General features: G+C 50.3%; 10 protein-coding genes across 10 annotated transcripts; 6 read left to right on the forward strand and 4 right to left on the reverse strand.

Annotated features, from left to right (window-relative positions):
• Positions 1-130: 130 nt before the first annotated feature.
• N7457_006680 (uncharacterized protein) lies at positions 131-1,583 on the reverse strand (the record flags this gene model as incomplete). Its single annotated transcript, XM_057177724.1, has 3 exons — positions 131-335; positions 382-1,329; positions 1,387-1,583. 3 exons carry the CDS (start codon positions 1,581-1,583, stop codon positions 131-133), a joined length of 1,350 nt encoding a protein of 449 aa, XP_057029468.1.
• Positions 1,584-3,832: 2,249 nt separating this feature from the next.
• N7457_006681 (DNA-directed RNA polymerase core subunit RPC19) lies at positions 3,833-4,512 on the forward strand (the record flags this gene model as incomplete). Its single annotated transcript, XM_057177725.1, has 4 exons — positions 3,833-3,943; positions 4,033-4,124; positions 4,246-4,322; positions 4,379-4,512. 4 exons carry the CDS (start codon positions 3,833-3,835, stop codon positions 4,510-4,512), a joined length of 414 nt encoding a protein of 137 aa, XP_057029469.1.
• Positions 4,513-4,929: 417 nt separating this feature from the next.
• Positions 4,930-5,731, reverse strand: N7457_006682 (NADH dehydrogenase [ubiquinone] 1 alpha subcomplex subunit 6; the record flags this gene model as incomplete). Its single annotated transcript, XM_057177726.1, has 4 exons — positions 4,930-5,049; positions 5,208-5,354; positions 5,524-5,585; positions 5,689-5,731. The coding sequence occupies 4 exons, from the start codon at positions 5,729-5,731 to the stop codon at positions 4,930-4,932; spliced, it is 372 nt and encodes a 123-aa protein (XP_057029470.1).
• Positions 5,732-6,135: 404 nt separating this feature from the next.
• On the forward strand, positions 6,136-6,775 carry loc1 (the record flags this gene model as incomplete). Its single annotated transcript, XM_057177727.1, has 2 exons — positions 6,136-6,432; positions 6,503-6,775. The coding sequence occupies 2 exons, from the start codon at positions 6,136-6,138 to the stop codon at positions 6,773-6,775; spliced, it is 570 nt and encodes a 189-aa protein (XP_057029471.1).
• Positions 6,776-6,980: 205 nt separating this feature from the next.
• On the reverse strand, positions 6,981-8,728 carry N7457_006684 (putative hydrolase, alpha/beta fold family; the record flags this gene model as incomplete). The annotated part of the gene is made up of 6 exons (XM_057177728.1): positions 6,981-7,166; positions 7,239-7,367; positions 7,421-7,544; positions 7,597-7,677; positions 7,737-7,897; positions 7,952-8,728. The coding sequence occupies 6 exons, from the start codon at positions 8,726-8,728 to the stop codon at positions 6,981-6,983; spliced, it is 1,458 nt and encodes a 485-aa protein (XP_057029472.1).
• A 1,022-nt stretch (positions 8,729-9,750) lies between these two features.
• On the forward strand, positions 9,751-10,926 carry N7457_006685 (uncharacterized protein; the record flags this gene model as incomplete). The annotated part of the gene is made up of 1 exon (XM_057177729.1): positions 9,751-10,926. The coding sequence occupies one exon, from the start codon at positions 9,751-9,753 to the stop codon at positions 10,924-10,926; it is 1,176 nt and encodes a 391-aa protein (XP_057029473.1).
• A 556-nt stretch (positions 10,927-11,482) lies between these two features.
• N7457_006686 (uncharacterized protein) lies at positions 11,483-14,581 on the forward strand (the record flags this gene model as incomplete). Its single annotated transcript, XM_057177730.1, has 5 exons — positions 11,483-11,601; positions 11,696-12,623; positions 12,683-12,793; positions 12,917-13,032; positions 13,087-14,581. The coding sequence occupies 5 exons, from the start codon at positions 11,483-11,485 to the stop codon at positions 14,579-14,581; spliced, it is 2,769 nt and encodes a 922-aa protein (XP_057029474.1).
• Positions 14,582-15,193: 612 nt separating this feature from the next.
• Positions 15,194-15,761, reverse strand: N7457_006687 (histone H3 family protein; the record flags this gene model as incomplete). The annotated part of the gene is made up of 2 exons (XM_057177731.1): positions 15,194-15,540; positions 15,611-15,761. The coding sequence occupies 2 exons, from the start codon at positions 15,759-15,761 to the stop codon at positions 15,194-15,196; spliced, it is 498 nt and encodes a 165-aa protein (XP_057029475.1).
• A 515-nt stretch (positions 15,762-16,276) lies between these two features.
• derA (putative ER-associated proteolytic system protein Der1) lies at positions 16,277-17,020 on the forward strand (the record flags this gene model as incomplete). Its single annotated transcript, XM_057177732.1, has 1 exon — positions 16,277-17,020. The coding sequence occupies one exon, from the start codon at positions 16,277-16,279 to the stop codon at positions 17,018-17,020; it is 744 nt and encodes a 247-aa protein (XP_057029476.1).
• A 3,348-nt stretch (positions 17,021-20,368) lies between these two features.
• Positions 20,369-21,623, forward strand: N7457_006689 (glycosyltransferase family 32 protein; the record flags this gene model as incomplete). The annotated part of the gene is made up of 4 exons (XM_057177733.1): positions 20,369-20,647; positions 20,708-20,863; positions 20,922-21,281; positions 21,339-21,623. 4 exons carry the CDS (start codon positions 20,369-20,371, stop codon positions 21,621-21,623), a joined length of 1,080 nt encoding a protein of 359 aa, XP_057029477.1.
• Positions 21,624-21,932: the final 309 nt, after the last annotated feature.

Below are 21,932 nucleotides of genomic sequence, written 5' to 3' on the forward strand. Positions count from 1 at the left end.
GGTTGGGTCGGACATGTGCTTAGCAGGCAGGTTCAAGCAAATTCCATCATTACTTGAGACTCGCCAGGCAACGCCGACCTCAGAGCTCTGCAAGAGGCTTTGCTTCCGCTACTGACAGAGCAAGGTCGTATTACGAGTGGAACAGATCCCAAGCTCGTGCGCAGAGACCAAGGAACTCGTCCTTCTTTCTGCGCTGCGTCTCCGGTGAGTCTCTTCCTGCACCGAAGGGCCCGGGGAATGAAGCATGTGGACCGGGCATGGAAGCTGGGTTGGGTCGGTGTTGAGAGTCGGGGCCATGGCCCAGAGGCGGACTTCCGTTGTCTTGTTCATACTCGCTGCGGGGGCGCCGACGCGCGGTGGCATCCGACGGAGCGAACATACCAAAGGACGGAGGGGGGCGGACCATGCGGCGCTTGAGGTTCCGGGGCAAGAGGCGCCGTCTTGGGGGCTGCGTGGAGGATTTGTGGCGATGGCGGGGTGGGGGGTTGGTGACCTCCGTAGTGCACAATGCGGGGCAGCAGCTCCTCTCGTCCACCGGACATCTCCTGCACTGCCTCTTCGGCTGAGCGGTATTCGCGCGGTCGGTTGGGGATCTGGGACACGCTACCCGGTAGACCCGGGGATGGCAACGGCGCCAGATTGTTGGATTGAGAGGAATTGTTGCTCGATGCGTTCAGGTGGATATTAGCCAAGGCGGGATCCCGGTCGCGACCCAATGTATCGGAGCCGAAGACGTCAGAGAGAGGAGGAAGACGGTTGTTTGTTTGGGTTGCCGGTAGCTGATGCATATGGGAGGTCGAGCCCAAGGTCGGGCTCTGGTTGACGACATGACGGGTCAATGGCTGTGGCTGGTATCGACCAGTGAATGTCTGGTGAAGCGGTGCGGATTGAATGACCCGCTCATTTGCGAATTGAGAGGCAGATGGAGGAACGATAGACAGGCCGGGCGGTCTGCGCTTTCCGGTTTTGGGCATACCCATCAGATTCGACTCGGAGAGCTTGAGACCGTCCGGGCCATCATCTTTGGCAGATCTTTGCATGCGCTGTTCGATGATCGACCGCTGTTGATCCCGCACGGAGAGGCTGCGCTGCAGCTGCTCTCGCATGATCGGATCATGAGTCTGGAAACCCGGCGACAAACATGCGAGACCGACATCTTGCATGGAAGCCGTCAACGGCCCTCCCGGAGGTCGAACTGTCAAACCACTCGAGGACGGAAGACTAGTCGAAAGGTCCAATTTCCGAGGCCGGGGTCGACTCTGCATTCGTGGGGATGATCCCGGTTCCTTCTTGACGGTGATCTGGGGGCCTCCGCTGCCACCTTGGGATCTGAAAATAGGCCGTCAGTATGTGCAACTCCCGAAAATCCACAATACCTCAACTTACGGTGACGCTGGACCTCTTCTCTCGGTCGGGGAACCATGTACTGCGGATCCATGGGGACTTTTGGACATTCGGGGCGGAGAGGAATTGGATGGTACGTTATTCGGAGGAGCCAAAGCCGGGAGATTTCTCGGGCTGGGGTTGCGAGTAGGGTGTGAGGAGGACAAGGGGGCCGCTGCGGATGCAACAGCGGTAGACATGGTCGACACCACGATGGTTCAAGTTTGGGTATCACAAGAATGGGGCAAGCCCTCGTTCACAGTAAATTGACTCGGGTAAATCTCCTTTGGATGCAAGGGCATCCGGTTCGATGCGGGCGAGGGCCGGGGAGCGGATCGAAACGTGGGATCGCCGAGCTCGGTCGATATCCAAGTCGGAGAGTACCAGAAGGTCTCCAGCACGATGAGGCGGTTAGGCGGCAGGCGGCAGTGTGACAAAGAAAGTCCAGAGTTACAAGCGAGAGAAATGGACGAGAAGGTGAGAGGAGGTCTGGGCCCTGGAGGCAGAGAAGAGGAATCAGAGACCAAGCTATCCAGGGGGAGTAATATTTTTTTGGGAAGAAGTACACAGTACGTTGCCAGCTGGAGTCCAGAGAGGGGAAAGAGGTACAAGCGGTCACCCCAGCTAAGTACCAGATACCCGGTGGACCCCCCGAAACTGAGACACGATGTGTTTCTCTTTGGGACGAGACACTGGCTGTTCCAGAGGATCCACCGTTCATCTTTTCTTTTCTTTTGTTTTGTATTTTTTCATTTCATTTCTTTTCGTTCTCGTGTTCGAGTTTGTTTTTCTTTACAGGTGTACGGAGTGTGGCGGACGAAGTACAGAGTACAGAGTCGAGAGTCTTGACTCTATAACGTAGACACCCGTTGGGCCCTATATAGATCCCCCGGCTTCGTGTTGTGTGATGAAATCCCACTATTAACTCTCCGTTCAATAGTTCCGCACACGCCTCTGAAACCCATCATCGGCCTATAATCATTATAGTTATTATTTCCAGCCCCATGGAACTCCTGCTGGTCGCTATGATTCGCCTATTTCATCTGCCCAGTGGATCCCCGCCCTTTCTCTGACAGTAGCATCACAACCAATCCTACTAGCACCTCCTGATATCCAAATTATCGAATCACATCCCCACCCCTTCCAACACATTCGTGGACTCGGCACAGAAGGAGACAAGTCACATCTCGCACAGCGTTATATGTCAAACAAAGCGCCGCAGGCGCTTATAAGGCAGACTAGTCTGTGGCGTCCACACAGCTTGCACCAACACTTGCACCAACACTTGCAGGTCAACCAACACTGAAACTGAAACCCGATAGAAGAAAGTACGAAAAATACGAAATAAAAATCAACCCAAATCCAAAGTAATCAACGCTCGCTCTTTTGAGTGTCCCTGATAGACCCCCTCGACTGGAAATTACCATGGATCTATGATTCACAGTTTGGCCCACACTGGATCCGGCCTCTCTCCTGTCATCTTCGAGCTCGATGGCCATGCACAGACCAGGGGTGCGTGCCTTGGACTTGCATATCATCTGTGCTGTGCTGAAATGCTGCCGTGGGATTACAAATTGCTTAGATCTCGCCAAGATTTGATATACGAGCCACTATTCCGTACGAAGTATTCCGTATGTAGGATTGGGTTGAAATCCAACTCCGGATCAACCCTCGACACCCGATACCTATACAACATGCACAGATATATTCCGTACTCCATCCTTCTCCTTGCCTTTGGGATTGTCTCATATGCCTTGCTACCTGGTACTCACAGCCCTCAGACTTTCCCAGGTCTTAATATATGTGAAACTGCCTAGGTAAAGGGTGAGCCTCCATACCATAGTGATCATCAAACCCCGTCAGTTCCAAGATCCTAGGTTGGGTAGAGATTGTCCATGCTTCCGTGTTGAGGGCTATGCGTCTCACATGACATGAAAGACGGCATCTCTCTGCAGCGGTCACGTAGTGAATACACTACTTTTTATGTACTGTTATCCAGTGGGCCACTCGAGAGGCCTATGATTCTCCCACGTTGTACCGTCGCAGATTGGGAAACATTCTCACCCCATAAGAATAATCAAATACATCTTTCCCAGCTCCAATATTCAAAATATCTCTAGACAGAGCCATCGTGCTATGTATTCCCCCTCCAAATCATCTCGGCATTGTATAGATGACATAAACAGCAGGCGGTGAGCGCCGACTATCGATAGCCCACCTTTTTTTTCTTCGCGATAATCTTCAACTTGGAGATCCAGATTGCGCAAATTTATTAAACTATAAGTCCAAGCTCTTGATCATAGTCATAAAAAGTCAACTCCCTATTTGGTGATTCCCGACACAGCAACCAATTCCGGAATCCCCTCAAACAGCACCCGACAAAGCCTCCAACTTGTCTCGACCGTTGCCCACCTATACCTCACACTTCTCACCGAATTCAACACACACAATGCCTGGATCCGTGCACTCCCAAGATATGGACCAGTCCATGATCGACGCAGAGGCCACCGAGATGCCCCAGTCCAACGACCCCATCCTCGAAGAGAGACAGATTGTCGTGGTGCGTATTGGATCTACCCCGAGTCTCCAGCTCTCGAGCTACGTCTCTGAATATATTGGAAACAATAAGCTAATGATAAATCTTCACAGCTCCCCGGTGCCACAGATACCGCCGCTTCCTTCCAGTTCGAAGGCGAGGGCCACACCATGGGCAATGCGCTGCGATACGCAATTATGAAGAAGTGAGTTCCTCGAGAAACACAATGGTTGCGAGGAATCTGAAGTTCCATACCGGGCTCTGTTTCCCAAACATTGAAATTCCCCGATCAAGCTATGAAGAACATCACTGACTCTTCGGAATAGCCCCGCTGTCGAGTTCTGCGGCTACACCATTCCCCACCCTTCAGATCCGAAGATGAACGTCCGCATTCAGACTAACGGTATGTCTTGCTATAAACCCTCTGGGATGTGCGAGTGTTTACTAATCTACGTTTAGATACCACTACTGCGCTCGAGGCTCTGGAGAAGGGCTTCAACGATCTGATGGATCTGTGTGATGTAGTAACGGAGAAGTTCACTGCTGCGCGTGACCAATATAACGCGGAGAGTGGTAACCGCATGGAGGCATGAGCTTGAAATTGCATATGTATTATTTAATCGGCGTTTTGGTTAGAGGGAAAAGTACATTTTCTATCTCAGGCATGAGGAATGCTTGTTTTTGATTTCTTCAGTATATACATAAGTTTATATGAGACTGGATTGACGAAAATTGAGGATACAACGTCTCCGTATCATGCGTTATATGAACCGTACCGCCAAGGTCCTGTTACTATAGGTTCAGCAGGTAGTAAGGCAGGTAGTAAGCACCAAGCCTACACATGCAGATTACAGAGCCTAGACCGGACAAAAATAAGATAATGGAATGGCTTATTCAGACAATATATACACATCATGTCTATCGATGGCGCAGTTCCGGTAACTGCCACATCGCGGACCAGAAACGAGATGAAGAGGGTAGAAAATGAGATAAGGAGTAGGAAGAGAGTTTTAATTGCGACCCTCGAGGAAACCCGAGACGAAGTTGCGGGGTAGCCGCGCGCCAGGGTCCTCTTCTGGGCGGAAGTACTTCATAACGTGAGAAAGCTGCTTCCAGTAGTTAAGGGTTTCCTGTGAGATGATGTCAGTAATTGAGTCTAAAACTGCGGGGTGCGTGCGATGATGCATATAAAGAAAGAAGAACAGAAAACAACAGGTGCTTCTTGTAATTCGTTCGTTGACTGAATCCATGTCGGATAGGTATATAGAAAAGAGCGAGGTGAACTGACCTGGAACTCGGCGTGGCTCTGGTACAACAGCACATCCACAACGCTCAATTGGCTGACGTAGCGGTGCTTCTCGAACTCCTGGCGGATCTTGGTACGGATGGCGGAGACGGGCATACCCAGAGAGTACATGGTCTGAATCTCGGGGGACTATATTCGATGATATCACGTTAGCTGGGTCCTTTGAGGGGTCAAATTGTTATATTTGAGCTAAAAAGAAGAGATAAAGTTGCTCTTCTCCTTCAATTGCAGCCTGAATGGAGGGGAAGAGCGTATCAAGGGAGAAGCTATATCGGGTGGGATCTCGGGATAGACTGACCGCGCGGAGCCATTCACGGTAGGACTTGAGGACTCGGTATTTCGCATCGCCCCAGTTGACGGCTAGAATTTGAGCATGTATGTTAGCTGCTTTTCTCCAGTAGAAGAGACCCCATTGACGATCCCGGGTGGACGGCGGAACGCAACGGGCGTGGGAGGGACATACAGGAGCGCGTGCGCTGCGCCAGGTAGGTAGGGTTGATAGTCATATTGAAAGAGAATTGAGTGCCCACTCAATCCAGCGCGGATCAATCACTGGGTGCAGAGAGACAGGAGGGAATTGGACGTGGGTTTCCTGAGCTATTGAAGGTGGAGGTTTCGATCTGAGGTTGGTGGTGGAATGGGCCGGACTCACCGCCTGCCTTTTCAAAAAAAATCTTTTGCGAATTTGGGGATTGGACCATCTTGCGCGGCGCTTCTTTGCTCTTGTTTTTTTTTCTCCAGTCGGATTTTTTTATATCTCTGATTCTATCGCGGGAATATCTGATTTTACTTGAGTTGTCGAAGGAATTCCAACTCATTTATCGCCACTCTATCGATATCTGCATTCCTTCCATTCTCAGTCCGCTTCACCTCGACCCAATTGACTCTTCAATTCCTCGAGCGCTACAAAATGGCACCTAACAAAGGCTCATCAAAAGGTCCCTCTGTGGGAGGCGCAAAGGGCGCTAAGACTTCCATGACCTCTGCCTCGCGCGTTAGCAAATCGTCCAAGAAAGATGGAGCCAAGCGTCCCCCGCCTAAGGAGATGAAGACCAAGCCCCGGACTGTCCAGGAAAACTTGAAGAAAAAGAAGAAGAGAGTCTACACCGAGAAGGAGCTGGATTTGCCCGAGTTGAACCAGATCACACCCGTTGGAGTCATCAAGCCCAAGGGAAAGAAGAAGGGCAAGACTTTTGTTGATGATGCTGTACGTTATGTCTCTTACGCTTCTTCTTTTGCACTATCTTGAACTTCAATACTAATGCTGTGATATATAGGAGGGCATGATGACAATTCTCGCCATCGTCAACGCCGAGAAGGAAGGCCAGATCGAGTCGAAGATGATGAAGGCACGCCAATTAGAAGAGATCCATGAGGCGAAGAAGGCTGAGGCCGAGGCTCGCATGAAGGAGAGGAAGAACAAGCTTGAGGATGTCAAGGATTCTCTTCGGAAAAAGAAGAAGGGCGGTGACAAGCCTGCACAGTCGACGAGTATCAAGGACAGTATGAAGCCCGGGAGAGGAAAGAAGAAGACCGTTGCATTTGCTTAAAAAGTCTGAAATTTTGTGTCTATACTTTGATTATGTATCTAGATGTCGGGGTTCGGCGTTCTCACCGGTTTATCAATCTATATCTATCGGAACAGAAACACTATTATACAAAGCGCCGATCATCCTAGGGTCATCCGGTTGTAGACCATGCATGAAGTAGCGCTTAATGCCGAAAATAGGCAGTATGGGAGTTTGCGGGCATTAATTACAGCCCCAAAGGTAGCGCAAGTTTGCGTCGCATCGCGCTGAACTCAGGCTTAGGTGCCACATCGGCATCTTTGTTGGGGGCATCGTGGCTGGCAATGTTTCCAGGAAGTCGCTCGGGGTGCTCAACAATACCTGGAATATTCGTATCGATCTCCCTAGCCATTGTATTCAAGAAGTTTGTCACCTGAAAATAAAGCATTAGTATAAAGTCCACACTGGCTCTTTCAAGGCCAGTGGTCGATTGCAGTGTACGTACCGGTTTGACAAACCACCTGGCCCCTCCCAACTCGAACCAGCCCAGATGACCACCCCAGGATGTAGTCAACATGACTCCATAAGGTGTTTGAGTCATTTCCTGGTAAGGAAGAGCCTCTCGGCAAGCAATCTAGTCAAGTCAGCGGTATATCCACGGTTGAGATAAAATCTACGTAAACTCACAGGATCATCCTCTGCTTGGATACTAAGGAAAGGAATCCTGATAGCAAGCATAGAGTCGGTAGAAGTGGAATCACGGTAATAGGCGCCCTCGGTGGGATAACCCCAAGTTGGACATTGCAGAGCTCTGTTGAATGTCAGAATTGGACTTTTCAATATGCAGGAAGACATGTTCTTACCGGTCAAATTCATGGAGGTAGGTGATATTTCTGATTCCATCGACATCGATGCGAGGGTTTTTGGAAACCTGTCCAACATGTCTATATTTTGTGTGATTAGTTTGCTACCTTTCTCATCGACTGGATAGACGGGCACCCACGCTTCGAACAGCTTTTTCATGCTTGTTCCCATGGTCTTGCTGTATACCTCCTTGCCGATCCAGGAACTTTGCAACACCAGAGAGCTGATTTCTAGGTTCCACGGGCTCGCGCAAATTACGGCAGCCTTCAACTGACAGGCATCACCTTCCTCTCCCAGATACTACACAATTTGTCAGTAAGGACTGTGGATATTGAGTCTTGTAGGGGATCATACGTTGGTAAGGATATTGGCACCAAGCGAGAAGCCAATTCCGAAAAGAGGGCGATTAGGGAACTTCTCTCTGAGCCATTTCACGGCCTGACGAACATCCCAGGTAGCCCGAGCGTTGTAAAGAACACCGGTACTGATTTTTGTCTGGGCACATCCTCTCGAGTTGACAACACATGCTTCCCAAGAGCCATCTTTGATAAGGGGCGCCAAGATATGGCGCAAGTACACTTCATGGGAGCCACCACTCAAGCCGTGAAGTAGCACAAGCATGGGCTTGGTATCATCTGAAGGAAGCGCGGAGAATTCATCCCGAGAGAAAAGTGACGTGCGTGGCGGCATACCAGACTCTTGGGTGTGGATTCTTGCTTCATCAAGAAGTTCGGGGTCTTGAGGGAGGTCGTACGGTGCAACCACAAAATCCATGGCGAAATGGCCCGCAAATCCAGGACTAGTGGACTCGAACATCTTCCGCTTATAATAAACAGGAACATTGTCATGTTTCAGAGTAGTCCAACAGGTCTGAAGATGACCGTTGAACAAGAAAGGGTTTAGGTTGCATGTTTCTGGTGTTGCAGACCGACAGACATCCACAAATGTGGTTTGTTCTTGAGCTCCCGCGGCGCCAGAGATCTTGGTCAGGGTCAACTTGTTGTCTTTGGCGTGGTGGAAGGCTATACGGCCCTTAGGACGAAGCCATGTCAGCAAACCCATGGCAATCAGTCCTGATAAGAGAACTGATATGGGGAATGATTCCAGGAGTGTTGCGGTGAGGTCGGGCATGAGGGCATATATTCAAATGAAACAATACTAAGTGCTTGTGTTTCTCACAGATATTGTTCAACCCTCCCTTCTGCTCTTGTGACGAAAATAGGACAGACTTGAATCGCAAAACGCAAAAATAAATCCCAGGTTCCACTCAATTGGACAACATTTTGATACCAATCTGGACCTCGGCAAAAACATTATGTACATAATTTGAGTTCTGATGTAAGCAGAGGCTATGCATGATCACGTGATGTATAGTGCTTATATAGTCATGTGACTATATAGTAGCTTAGTCATCGTGTTGAGGGCCCGGGCTGCGGCTTTGGGCCTAGGTAGATGGGCACATGCACCTGCGCCCTTGTCAGATGCCAAAAGTCAGTTGACAATGTCAAGGCGCATGCAAGGCCTGAGCTCAGGGTTGGTACCCGAAACCACCTTATCTGGACCATTTCTGCAACTAGGAAGAATTGAGGGGTATTCCGCCGAAAATCGAAGTGATGATGCGATGATGCTCAATCCGGCAATCTGCTACCCGCATGCGGACGCCCTATACTTACTTCCGGCGTGGAGCGCAGGGAGAACTCTTCAGGCTTTCCGACAACAGTAAGATCTCAAATCCGAGCAAATGTAGGGTGAAAATGTTGAGATATCCGGTGTCCTGCATGAGGATCATCGGACAAAGAACGGGCTGAGCCATCAATCAGTTCCTCTTATACGAAGTATGTAATGCTGATAGCATCGACACCCAGCATTTGTGACCTAGTCCCATGGTCCGTTTCCATCCAACTCTATCTTCCAGATTACTTCAAGGTCAAGAGATCCCTCTTTCACTTCTCGTTTCCCTGCGAAGGCGATGCTGTTTGTCACGCGATGCGGTTGATCTCTACTACACCATGATCTTTCAACTGTCCAAACGTCTTGCATTTCATTGAATAAATATCTCATGTGGCCTGGTCATCAAACATCTATAACGACCTTTGTTTCAAATAAAGCCCAGCCTGATACCCATGACTTTGATAAAAGGCTTCCCGTCCGACATGCCCGATCGTCTATCTCGTGTCACAGAGAAGCTTAAGACCATGATCAAAATGAGACCCTGGTCCCCGAAACAAGCCAAAAAGCAACAGGAGGATGGCCCCGGCCGTTGCTACCTGATGGAATTACCCACTGAGCTGTTGTTGGAAATCATATCCCATTTGACAGTGCTTCCGGAGGCTGCGCTTGCGCTCACCAACAAGCGCATGTTTGCAATCTCGGGAGAAATCCTGCTCTCGAAATCCCTCCGATTCAGTCGCGACTTTGCGCCCCTTTTCCACCATTATCGCAATACACATAACTTTGTCACACCCCGATGGTCATTCCTCACCTTGTTAGAGAACAGCCGCTGGAAATTATGCTCCAGATGTTTGAAACTTCACCCCCGAGCTGCATTTTCATCTAAAGAGTTGAGACGGAAGCCGGAGTCTCGGACGTGCAATGTTGGGGAGTTGGCAGGGGTGGTTGACCTGTGCCCATGCAAAAAATTAACGTTCCGCGACAAACTTGATCTGGTAGATCATGTCCGAGTACGGCAGGTGACCATGAAAGCCCTAAAATCGGAATTTGGACACGCCATTGACGATAACTATTGTTGGCATACATGCACCGAGCAATATGGCCCAAGCGAGATGAAGATATCTTTGTTTCCGGAACTCAATTCAGATAATCAGTTGATTATTCGTACCGAATACCAACTCACCACCGAGTCCGGTCAAGTTGGCAAGGAAGACTGCATGACACCACGCTTCGGGTGTGCACATCGATCAGTCGATCTGTGGCTCTCCGGCGTCCACCAAACCACGATATGCCGCCTCTTTGACTCTTTCTGCTCATCATGCCAGCGCATATCGGTCTGCAGTGCGTGCAATACAACATTGAGATGCCCAAGAAAATCCCCCTTCCACTCTGAAAAATCTGGCAAGGCGACATATTCATTCTGGACTCAAAGAAGCCTCGGAGGAACAGGCCCAGCTCCCGATCCTGCTTGGGGAGCACAAAGAATCCATCCAGCCGAACCTTCCGTCGGTGTCGAAAACTGCAACGAGCTGTGTCCTTGGACAGTGCGTGAGCACCCAGCGCTCTCCTTCGCGCCGAGTATAGAACAAGAAATCATCGACCCTGGAATAGGTAATCAGCCCATCAACCAACTATATACATACCTCAGCATGATTTAACGGATTTCATGCAGCTGCGAGCTAAGCTTGGGGGCTTTCGCTAGAGCATAAAAGTTGATGACCCCAATTGGCGTTCGGTTCTTCTTGTCTTATTTCTGACTTTGTCAGTGTATAGTTTGCATCGTTTCAGCGCGGCACGTTATTTGTTCTCTCTTATTGTTTCTAGACTCTATCAGGCAGTTGAGCATATCATCTCAGATAATTATAATCATTTGGACAAAGAGTGACAGCCTCGAGATGGCTCTCTTAGAATCCTTTGTAATGTCTTTCGCGCATCTCGTTTTGATCCCTGTCGCCGTTCTTGAATTATCGAATTGACCAAGGAGAAGCTCCGAGGTACGATAGAAACTACCCGGAAAGACTGTTTCATATATTGCATCGCCTTGGATGCGTTGAAATATCTACTTGGACATCCAAGGCGTAGCGGTAATCGCAACATCCCTTATCAGCTGACCGCCCCGGTGTTTCTCCGGACCGACACGAGAATCTACGCTCACCATCTCGCGCGACTATCAGACGACGTGATTTATATGAGTTCTGACTGTCTTTCGGGGCGATGAGCTACCCACCACCTGGTCCCGGCCAATACCCGCATTATTTACCCCCGCCGCAGTATCAGCCCGGGCAAATCCCGCCGCAGTTACTGTACAATAATGCCGGTCCTCCACCATCCTCGTACGATGGCTATGGCAAACCAGGAATGTATCCTTCGGCTATGATGCCATATCCTTCGTATCCATCGACATATATCCAACAGCCGCAGCCGCAGCCACAGCCACAGCAGTCACGTCCTCCTCCGCAAACTCCCCCGCAGCAAGCGCTTCAACTACCAGCGCAAGCTCTCCAACCACGGCCGCAGCCAGGACCACAGCTTCCTCAGTTACAATCTCCTCCTCCACCTCAGGCACCCCCCACCTCCTCCTGCTCCTCCCCCGTCTCAAATTCAAGCAGAGCTGCAACATCAATTTGTCAACCCAGCTCAATTGTTTGTACAGCAACCTCTGCCTACTGCTCCGCGATCACGATATACCCAGCTCTCCTCTCAGTATGGCGAACCGCCTTTCCTCCCGACTGCTAGTCCTTCCCAGATACCCCCGCCTATTTTGCCAGCTCCACCGCCAGCTCTACCTATTCAGGCTGCTCCAGCTTCAACCCCTGCCCCTCCTCCAATTCACATTAGTCCTAAACCAAGCACCCAAATCAACAAAGGACAGACCAATCTCAAAGTTCCACCAACATATCCTATTATCAAAGCCGAAACTACGCCATACAAAGTTTCCCCCAAAGTTGAACTCCAGAAAAAGCCTTCTACTCCTATTGCGACCCCGAAGCGACCCCATCCAGCTCCATCACCGGTGACACATGCTACTCCGCAAGTTATGATTCCGGCTCGGTCTCCAGCTGTTCAACCAAAAATGCAAATCCAGACCCCGAAGAAGCAAATTCAGCCACACCATATTGAGAAAAAGAGACCGCCAATCCAACCGAGTGCCGAAAAGCCCGGGAGGCCCACGCCTGTCAAGTCTACGAAGCCTCCGGTTGACTATCAAGTTCTACTCTTGTCCTTGGCCGATGAATATCTAAATGCTGCTCATTCTTGTGGGACGACAACATCTTTGGCTGCGCGTGAGACAGATATCGAGCAGTATTACAAGCTGGTTGCTACCGGATTGGGCTGCTTGGAAGCTGTCTTGAAGGTCAGTGAACTGCTTCATCAGAAAACTATCCTGTCTATGCTAAGCAAATAATGCTGTAGAATTGGCGATTGCAACCGCGCAAAGAAGCTCTTGTCAGACTTCGCTATGCGCGTACATTATTCGAGGAAACCGATAACGACATCGAAGCGGAAACAGCCCTGAGTAAAGGAGTACGTACTTGCTTCCATCTTCCTCTTTGAAAATAGGTACTGACCTGAACAGATTGATCTTTGTGAGCGAGTTAGTCAAAATAGCTTTGATATCCAATGCGTTCCGGTCACTAACTTTCATAGAACCGTATGCTTGACTTGAAATACAGCATGCAACATCTCTTGGCACGAATGCTACACAAGAGCAACCCCAAAGCATCCTTGAAAGCAGTCGATGGCATGATTCAGGATGTAGAAGCGTATGTACCATTCCACAGCTTTTTTTTTTGGCCATAAAATACTAACAGCCATAGATACCGCCATGCTGCATGGGAGTATGCGTTTCGCTTCCTCCGGGTATCGCTTTCGCTGTCATCCTCATCACATCAAGACTCTGTACAGGCTCTACAGCATCTTCACAAGATTACGGCGATGGCTAGCCGTAACGGGGACAAGGCCGTCTCCGCAATGGCCGCTGTCATTGAATCACTCGCACACTTGCAGCTAGGGACGAACTCTGATTCTATCGAACAAGCGCAGCGTGCTGTGGCGGCCGCTCGAAGCCATCAACTGAATGATGAGCTCCGCCATATACCTCAACTTACAACTTTGATTCAAATGGTCGATATCTGTTGCAGTCTTCTAGAGTACGATGTCAATCAATCTGGGCAGAAATTGAAGGTCATGCAAGCTTTGATGGATGAAACACTAACTGATAGCAACTGGCGTCCTGATGGATCTTTCTCAGTTCCTCTGAACGGTAAATCCGCCGGGCCGTCGTCGATTGACACGGGTGATATCTTGCAGGTTCATAATGGGACATTGCTTTTGAGCTTTAACTGGCTTCCTCAACACGATCTTTATGCACTTTGTTATTTCTTAAGCTCGATCACGTTGAGTGCCAAGAACTCATACGATGGCCGGAAAGCTGAAAAATACCTCGAGGAAGGACTTCGAATGGTGCAAGGCAATTTCAAAGCCCCTCAGCAAATTTCAGAATCTATGGTCAACGCCAACCGTCGAGTTCAGTGGCGTCAGTCCCTCTACTGCAACTTCCTTCTTCAGCGGGTCTTCTTAGCTTGTTCTCGTACCGATTGGGACCTTGCTAGCCAGACATTGAATGACCTTCGACAAGTCTTCCAAGAACTTGAGTCCAATCTTCCGGACACCATCGAATGCCTGATGGAATATGCTGCCGGTACCATCGCACAGGCGACTGGTGATCTCAATACCGCGTTGAAAGTCTTCCAATCGCCACTTCTGTCCCTCGATCCAGCCACCAGCAAAACCGCTCGCAATGACCCCTGTCGTGATACGCGCATCCTCGCTGGCCTGAATACAGTCCTCATCCTCCGCGATCCAAGCCACTCATCTCACTCCCTCCTCAACACCGTTCTCACAACTCTCGAGCCCTTTTGCCAAAGCAGCCCAAACAAGTATATACAGGCAGCCTACTACCTGGTCTGCGCAACAGTTCACTCCGAGTCAACCATTCAAACAAAGCAATACCTCCAGCAAGCCCTGCAGTCTGCTACTGCAATCAGCAACAGCCAAATCACCTGTATGACCCTTACCTTCATGAGCTGGAAATATTTCCGCGGTGTAGTCGGCGAACAAGCCGAGAAAAGTGCCCGAGCGGGCCGTGCAATGGCCAAACGAGCCAACGACCGCCTGTGGGCGAGCGTTACCGATGACATGCTGGCTGAAACTCTGGAGCGGCAGGGGAAGAGCGAAGAAGCGCACAGCGTCCGCGAGGAAGGCCAGCGCTTGATATCGGGTCTTCCGCCTCGTGTAAGACGTTCAGCTTGATTGACTTTATCTCTATAAACATGATACGACCCACCCTTTGTTTTTGATGGTTTTTCACCGTCTACTTTTTTCAGAGCTCTTTTTGCGGGATGCTTGTTTACGATACCATTTGATGGCTCCCAGGAAAGGTGTTGGACATTTACTGTGATTATCTTTTTTTTCTGACATCATTCGACCGAGTACATGGGGGGGTTGGTTACTAGCCAATCAAGAAATAATTCCTCAATGCCCCAATTTCAAAGGTTGACCGTTGTATAGAATCATCAACATGATAACATTGATTGAATTCAACGCGGGGCATGTATATCATACCACCCTCCGAAGATAATGAATTGCGTCACTTCCTATAAAGAAGAACATAGGTACCCGACATCCATGCGTAATGTACAAACACCATGGTATAAACTAGCCCACATCAGGCACAAGCTTCAACCAGCCTCAGCCGGACGAAACATCAAATAAGCAAAGTAAACATCGCCGAAGTCAACTCCATACCCACAATGCGCCAAGGTCCCTTGAAGCAGATCTCCTCTCTAAGGAGAAAAACAGCCATCACGACACCGCAAGATTAATATTAAACTCGAAAAGAAAAGAAAAACCAGACGAAACAACTCAACCAAGCCCACCCCACACTCCGCGAATTCTCCGCGCGAGCTGGATATCCTTCTGCATGATAGTAACACGTTTGGCATGTAAGGCGCAGAGATTCGTATCCTCAAACAAATGAACAAGGAACGCCTCGGCAGCTTCCTGCAGGGCTTGGATGGCATGCGATTGCCAGCGCAGCTCGGACCCGACGTCTGCGGGGAGGAGATCGAGCGCGACTTCGCGGACTAAGCGCGCAAAGGGGAGTTTGGCAATAAGCAGATCGTAGGAGCGTTGGTAGCGGCGGATTTCCTTCAGCGCGACAGTGCCGGGTTTATAGCGGCGGCGGCGGCCTGTGGGGGTTGGGTCTCCGGCTGGAGGATTGTTAGGATATGGAGGGGATGCGCGACAGCAGGGCGGGTGAATTGGGCGGGTGGAACATACGTTGGATGTTGGTGCTGGTCTTTGCGACTTTTGATTGCTTTCCTTTGGCTTTTTGTGGTGTTCCATCTCCATCGGCGGGTGAGGCGACTGTCTTGCGCCCTTTGCCTTTCGGTGTGCTGCCTGCTGTCTTGCGGGCCATCTTGGGCGGCATTGTAGAGAGGAAACGCGGTGTTGGAAGGTGTGTGGTATTTTTTTTCCTCGGTGGTGGGGTGGTGGAAATCGATCAATTGGGAGCTATTGGCCTAGCAACGAGGGTTCTGCAAATTGCCGCGTTTGCTTTCGAGATGGGCCCTTGCGGGAACTGGGTCCGAGGTTCGAAGAGTTTTTTTGACTTGCCCACGAGGCTCAATTGATCAGGGAGAGGTTGGGATCAAAAATCGTGATCGCTCATAATTAGATACTCTTCTTTTGTTGCGAAGGGAGAGAGGCTGGGGGAGCTGCCAATATGAACTATTCGGGCGTTAGCGTCCCAGCCCCCGTGATTCTCACGTAACACGCGTCTCGTGTCAGACACGTGACGATAAAGTGGCCTACCTGGTCTTATCTCCGTCATACGTCGAGTACCCCAGAGGGCACACACCTCTTGGAGCTCTCTTTGTGCTCGTGGTGATCACCCTTCCTCCCATTTCTATCTGATATCCGTCGCCAGAAGCCATAACACAGATCATGGCTGCGCTCTGGGAGAACAATGGGCAACTAGGCCAGTTTCCTCTGGAACAATGGTTCTATGAGATGCCCCCCGTTACTCGGTGGTGGACAGTAGCCACAGTCGCAACCTCAGTGATGGTACAGTGCCACATCGTGACGCCATTCCAGCTATTCTACAGCTTCCGATCTGTCTACGTCAAATCGCAGTACTGGCGACTCGTCTCGACATTCCTTTATTTCGGACCCCTTAACCTCGACCTGTTATTCCATGTCTTCTTCCTGCAGCGCTACTCCCGTCTTCTGGAAGAATCATCCGGCCGCTCTCCAGCCCACTTTGCATGGCTGATCTTCTACGCCATGACATCTCTCCTCGTTATCTCGCCTTTCCTCTCAATACCTTTCTTGGGCAGCGCACTCTCCTCCAGTCTGGTGTACATCTGGGCCCGGCGCAACCCGGACACCCGTCTTAGTTTCCTCGGATTGCTCGTCTTCACAGCCCCATACCTGCCTTGGGTACTGATGGGATTCAGCGTGATTGTGCACAGGATCGTGCCGAAGGATGAGATGCTCGGTGTTGTTGTCGGCCACATCTGGTACTTCTTCAACGATGTCTACCCGCCGCTGCATGGCGGCCATCGTCCGTTTGACCCGCCTCGCTGGTGGCGGCGCTTGTTTGAGTCTGTGCCTGCTTCCAGTGAGCGTGCGACCGGTGCGAATGTAAATCGCGAGTTTGCGGCTGCCGCGGCGCCTGAGGTCCGATGAACGAGATTATTAAAATTGATGCATAGTCAGGATCGGAATTTCGAGGCCCATGGACCTCGTTCGATGAAGTACTGGTCTCAATGGTATGGTTAGAGCCGTGGATATAACATGGTCCGATGTCGGCCTTGGCCGCTGCCCAACGCTGGCTTTGGGCTATCGATATTAACGCTGTCAGTTCATAGCGAACACAGTTAGCTCTGGACGATCTTCCAGTCACTTGTCGTGCAAATCATCCTGGAGGAGAGCTTTCGACATTATTCGGCGAGTATTGTATGATATACCAGCTGAACCTGGAGACTGGCAGCCCTGTTGGGGTTGTGTTCAGAACTCCGGTCAGTGAGAAGGCATGAAACCAACCGAGCCTTGAGGTGGAGTTCGCTCCCCTTCCCAGGGTTTATCTGATGGCGTGGGACGTTTCCCCTTGGCCCAGGCACAATGTGATCTGTCTCAAAGCAAGGGCCAACACTCGGTTGTCTCTTGTGTGTGCGTTTAGCAAGTGCATGCATATATTTTTGTTTTTGTCTTGTTTTCCTTTGAAATAGCCACAGATACCCGATTTATTCTTTTTTTCTTCCAATTAGTGTCTTTTCATCATGGCCGCTTTCAGCCGCATGCAGTGGCAGACCTTAAGAAGATGACATGCGTTACAATACTAGAGCCTCGCGAAGTGTCATGGAATTTGACTTCGCCCGACCACCGACCACCGACCACCGACCTCTCCACCTAGCAAACTCTCCTGCCACCACGCTTTTGTTTACTCCATCCTTTCACATGTTTTAAAGTAAAATAGAGTACTACAACAATATGGCGACTGCATGCATATTACCTCCATCCAACCTCCTTAGCGCAACTGTGGCGCACAGTCATACGTTTGCAATTCGAGTACTCCGTACGGACGAACCGCACAGCTGTAGCGCGGCTAGGTACATGTATGATCGGTGGCACATCTCACCCGGTCGACAGAGAATCTGGCATGACACCATCTAGTCAGCCCAGTCATCCCACATCATGCTGAGTTCGCAGTAGTTCCGCCGTCACGGTCCTCATATTTTACCAGGTATGTGTGGACGTCAGATTAATCTACCCGGCCATTCTCGTCTCGCGCCCCGTGCATTTTCCATGTATTGGCCCCGTCTTACCCTCTTACTCCGTACACTGTGGAGATATGCAGCGACCTGAAAGCCATGTCGATCCTGGTATGGAGGGGTCTAAGCCTGGCTCAAACAGAGAATTGGATTGGGACTTGATGCATCTTCCGTCTCCACTATGGCTACTTCGTATACGGAGTATGGAGTACGGAGTAGAGCAGGGAGATGGGTTGATTGTACGGAGGACACCATACGGAGCACGGAGGCCCTACGGAATGGTCCGTACCTACATCCTCATCTCCGCACTCCGTAGGGTGCGAATATCCGACTCGCACAGTATACTCCATCCTCCGTGTGTTGTACGGAGGATCGTTCATGGGACATCTGGTGGAATCCATTTCGCCTACGGGACGATTGGGGTAATTCCCGCTGATAGACATGACACGGCAGGCGATCTGCACGACGCTTGTACTCCGTACTCCGTACAAGGGCCGTATTACAACGTTAGTGGGTTAGGTGGTGTTCTCCATCGACTCAAAATTGATTAAGAGTATCCAACGAAATAAAAAAAAATTAAAGTAACCACGTCACACCTGTGGGATTTCTTCCAAGGTTTGAATGAACGTGGAGAAGATTGAAAAGAGATTGCCGATCTTGTTCGATGTGGCAATGACATACCCCGTAGAAGGTTTCAAGAATTGCAAACGGGCGAACGGTGATGGGCTTTGTGGCGACGATTGACGATTCTGGGGGCGATGGGGTTGCCAACGGACCAGAGCCTGGCGATTATGGGGCCAGTGGGGGGGTGAAAGTGCAGATTGGGGGTTTCCCATGGAAATGGAGCCTTGATCCAGGGTACCCTTTGCTCCGTTCCTGGGGGTCATGTTGATATTGCCAACTCATTCCAGACGGAGTACCCCGTGTACCGTCTAGTACACAATAGTACCTAGGTACGGAGTGGACTAGGAATCCTTCCACAGAATACCCAAAGAATACCCAAAGAATACCCATCTACATACGAATACGGCCCCCAACGTGGCCAACAAAGATCGCCTTCTGCCCCGTGCACGGGACCTGTGGCAGTGGCGGTTCGCTTGGCGAATCGGTGCCAATTCCTACCTCTCGTGCTGGAATCACTTTGGCCGAGCCTGTAGCCAAGGGATCCATGGCTTGGTTCTTATTTCTCACGCGTGGGTTTGAGATGCTCCAGTCCTTGTTCTTATCAAAGGCCTACGTGGCCAGCCCACCTCCGCCACAGTGAAAGGGTGGGTAATACCTGTTTGTGCACAGTTTTATGTATAGAATTGTACGGAGTACGGAGTACGGAGTACGGAGTCCTACAATGTAATGAAAAAAGGCGCGGAGCTGTCTATCTGGACTCCGTATTGCGGAGCTCAAACATGCTTATGCTACTCTGTAGATTAATTGTGCGTTAGACTAGCCAAGTCGCCAATGGCCTACTAAACCAATGAGGCGTGAAATAGCCTCGGCTTCATTTAAGGAACGGGCAGACCAGAGGCCTAAACAGGTTTAGGTCAATACGGTGTCTTAGCGTTGGCGTGGGGATTCCCAAGGTTCTTTCCCCACAGCGGTTTACCATACGCTGACGAGTCCTTGCGCCAGACTTAGGCTTATTTTAGCGACGATTAGGTGCCGAGGTACATCGCGAGAGAGGTAGCAGGCGGCTACGGAGTACTCCGTACAACTCCCAGATTGGGTGGGCGAAAGTAGGGACCGCAACGAGAGAACGATGTATACACGCGTCACCTTTGTAGGCAGCCAGCAGGTAAAAAAAGAAAAGGTTAAAAAAAAACTCCCCTTATTCGCCCCACCGGTCTTGCGCACCAATGATCAGATCCAACTGCCCAGGTTAATCTGGCAACTTCAGCCACCCTGGCTCAGCCTCGTTAGGGCCCCTGTATTGTATTACTTCCCCTATGTCAACTCCCCATCTTTTTTTTGGCCTCAGGATTTCTCATTTTTTAAACACTCTCCTTTCCTTCTTTAGATTTAGTCTCCCCACTCTCCTTATTGTCGTGAACTAGCCTCCCCTTTTAATACCTTCCCCCTATCCCTGTTTATCGCTTTCTACGGAGTACTTATCGGTTCTATGTCCACCGCATCTCCTCAACAATACCTTTAACGGCCTGAGGGTCTAACACAACTTTGATACGACTTAACGAAAAAAAACCACCGATTTGCTTATACTCAATTGGTTCTTACGCTTCTCCTACTCGACGTCTGTCGCCCAACTTTCACCATGCGGCGCGGTCTTTTGATCTTCCTCCTCATCAACCTCCTCATTCTTTCATTCCTCGTGCGCAGCGTCTCGACCCTTCTATCGCTACTAGTCGAAGATGCCGCCGCCGACGCTATACACCGCGCTGAACTGCCATCACCCAATTCGAGTCTGATCGAAAATCGCCCTCAGATTATCCCCAAGATTATCCACCAAACATACAAGAACGAGACCATTCCAGAGGTCTGGCAAGAGGCTCAACAGAGTTGCATCGACTTACATCCCGATTACGATTACATTGTACGTCACCATTCCCCAGAACTCAGCTTGCGATGCAGGCTTCTAACATGCGCCGTCTAGCTCTGGACAAACGAGAAGTCGCGCGAGTTTATCGCCGCCGAATATCCTTGGTTCCTAGCCACCTTCGATGGCTACAGCTACCCTATCCAACGCGCAGATTCAATTCGGTACTTCGTGCTGGCGCACTATGGTGGAACATACATTGATCTGGACGATGTGAGTACAATTGGCGAGGTCTTGACATTTCATTGGTGCAGTTCTAACAATCAAATAGGGCTGCAATCGTCGTTTGGATCCCCTTCTGGCTTATCCCGCGTGGGTTCGCCGCACTGCGCCCACCGGCATTTCGAACGATGCAATGGGTTCCGTACCACAACACCCATTCTTCCTTCGAACGATCGAGGTTCTGCAGCAGTACGATCGCCACTGGCTCCTTCCTTACATCACGGTCATGTACTCGACGGGACCGCTGTTCTTGTCTGTCATCTGGAAGGAGTATATGCGCGATGGACCGAGCGAGGCAGGGCGCGTGCGCATCCTCATGCAGGACGAGTATAACAAGTTCTCATGGAGCTTCTTCACCCACCATCGGGGTAACAGTTGGCATGGCAAGGATGCGCACTTGATCTTCTGGGTAAGTGATCTCACAAACTGGTCGGATTGACATTTCAGAATGCTAACATTTCGGCAGATGGGTCAACACTGGGTCTTCCTGACCATCTGCGGCTTCCTTCTCGCTGGAGTCGTTGGATTCTGCCTCTGGTGGAGCTACGGGCGCATTATGCTCCTGGGAGCCAAGTACCGTTACCGCTACACCAAAGTGCCATCCATCAACCCATCCCGACTCTCGACGTCGCCAACACGACGTTCGCGACTGAGTGTCCCTACACTCCTGCGCCGCGTCAGCTTCAAAGAAGACGAAGAGCTCGGCGGGGTCACAGAGACTTCCTACGAACTCGGGCGGCGTGATGACTAAGAGATCTAGAGATTGACTTCTCGACTCGCAAACTTCGCCATTTTTCCTTCCCAAGTGTATTTTGTCTGTATCGATACACCCTTGGACATGAATTTCTGCATCAGCATTTATTGTACAACTTTTTTGCCCTTTCTTTCTGTGTTTAGGAGCGCATTATGCATGGTGTCTCAATCCTGTGGCGGGATCCTGGATTGATAGCTCACCTGGAGCAATTGGGTTTGCTTTTGAACATGTGCGCAGATGGCTCTCCCCAATGCCTTGTGTCTTGGCCTTGCTTCGCTGTCTTCTCCTATTATTATTTTTTTTTGT

This window comes from Penicillium paradoxum (genome assembly GCF_028828445.1).
Source record: "Penicillium paradoxum strain IBT 22861 chromosome Unknown utg000006l_segment0_segment0, whole genome shotgun sequence".
Taxonomy (NCBI): Eukaryota; Fungi; Ascomycota; class Eurotiomycetes; order Eurotiales; family Aspergillaceae; genus Penicillium; species Penicillium paradoxum.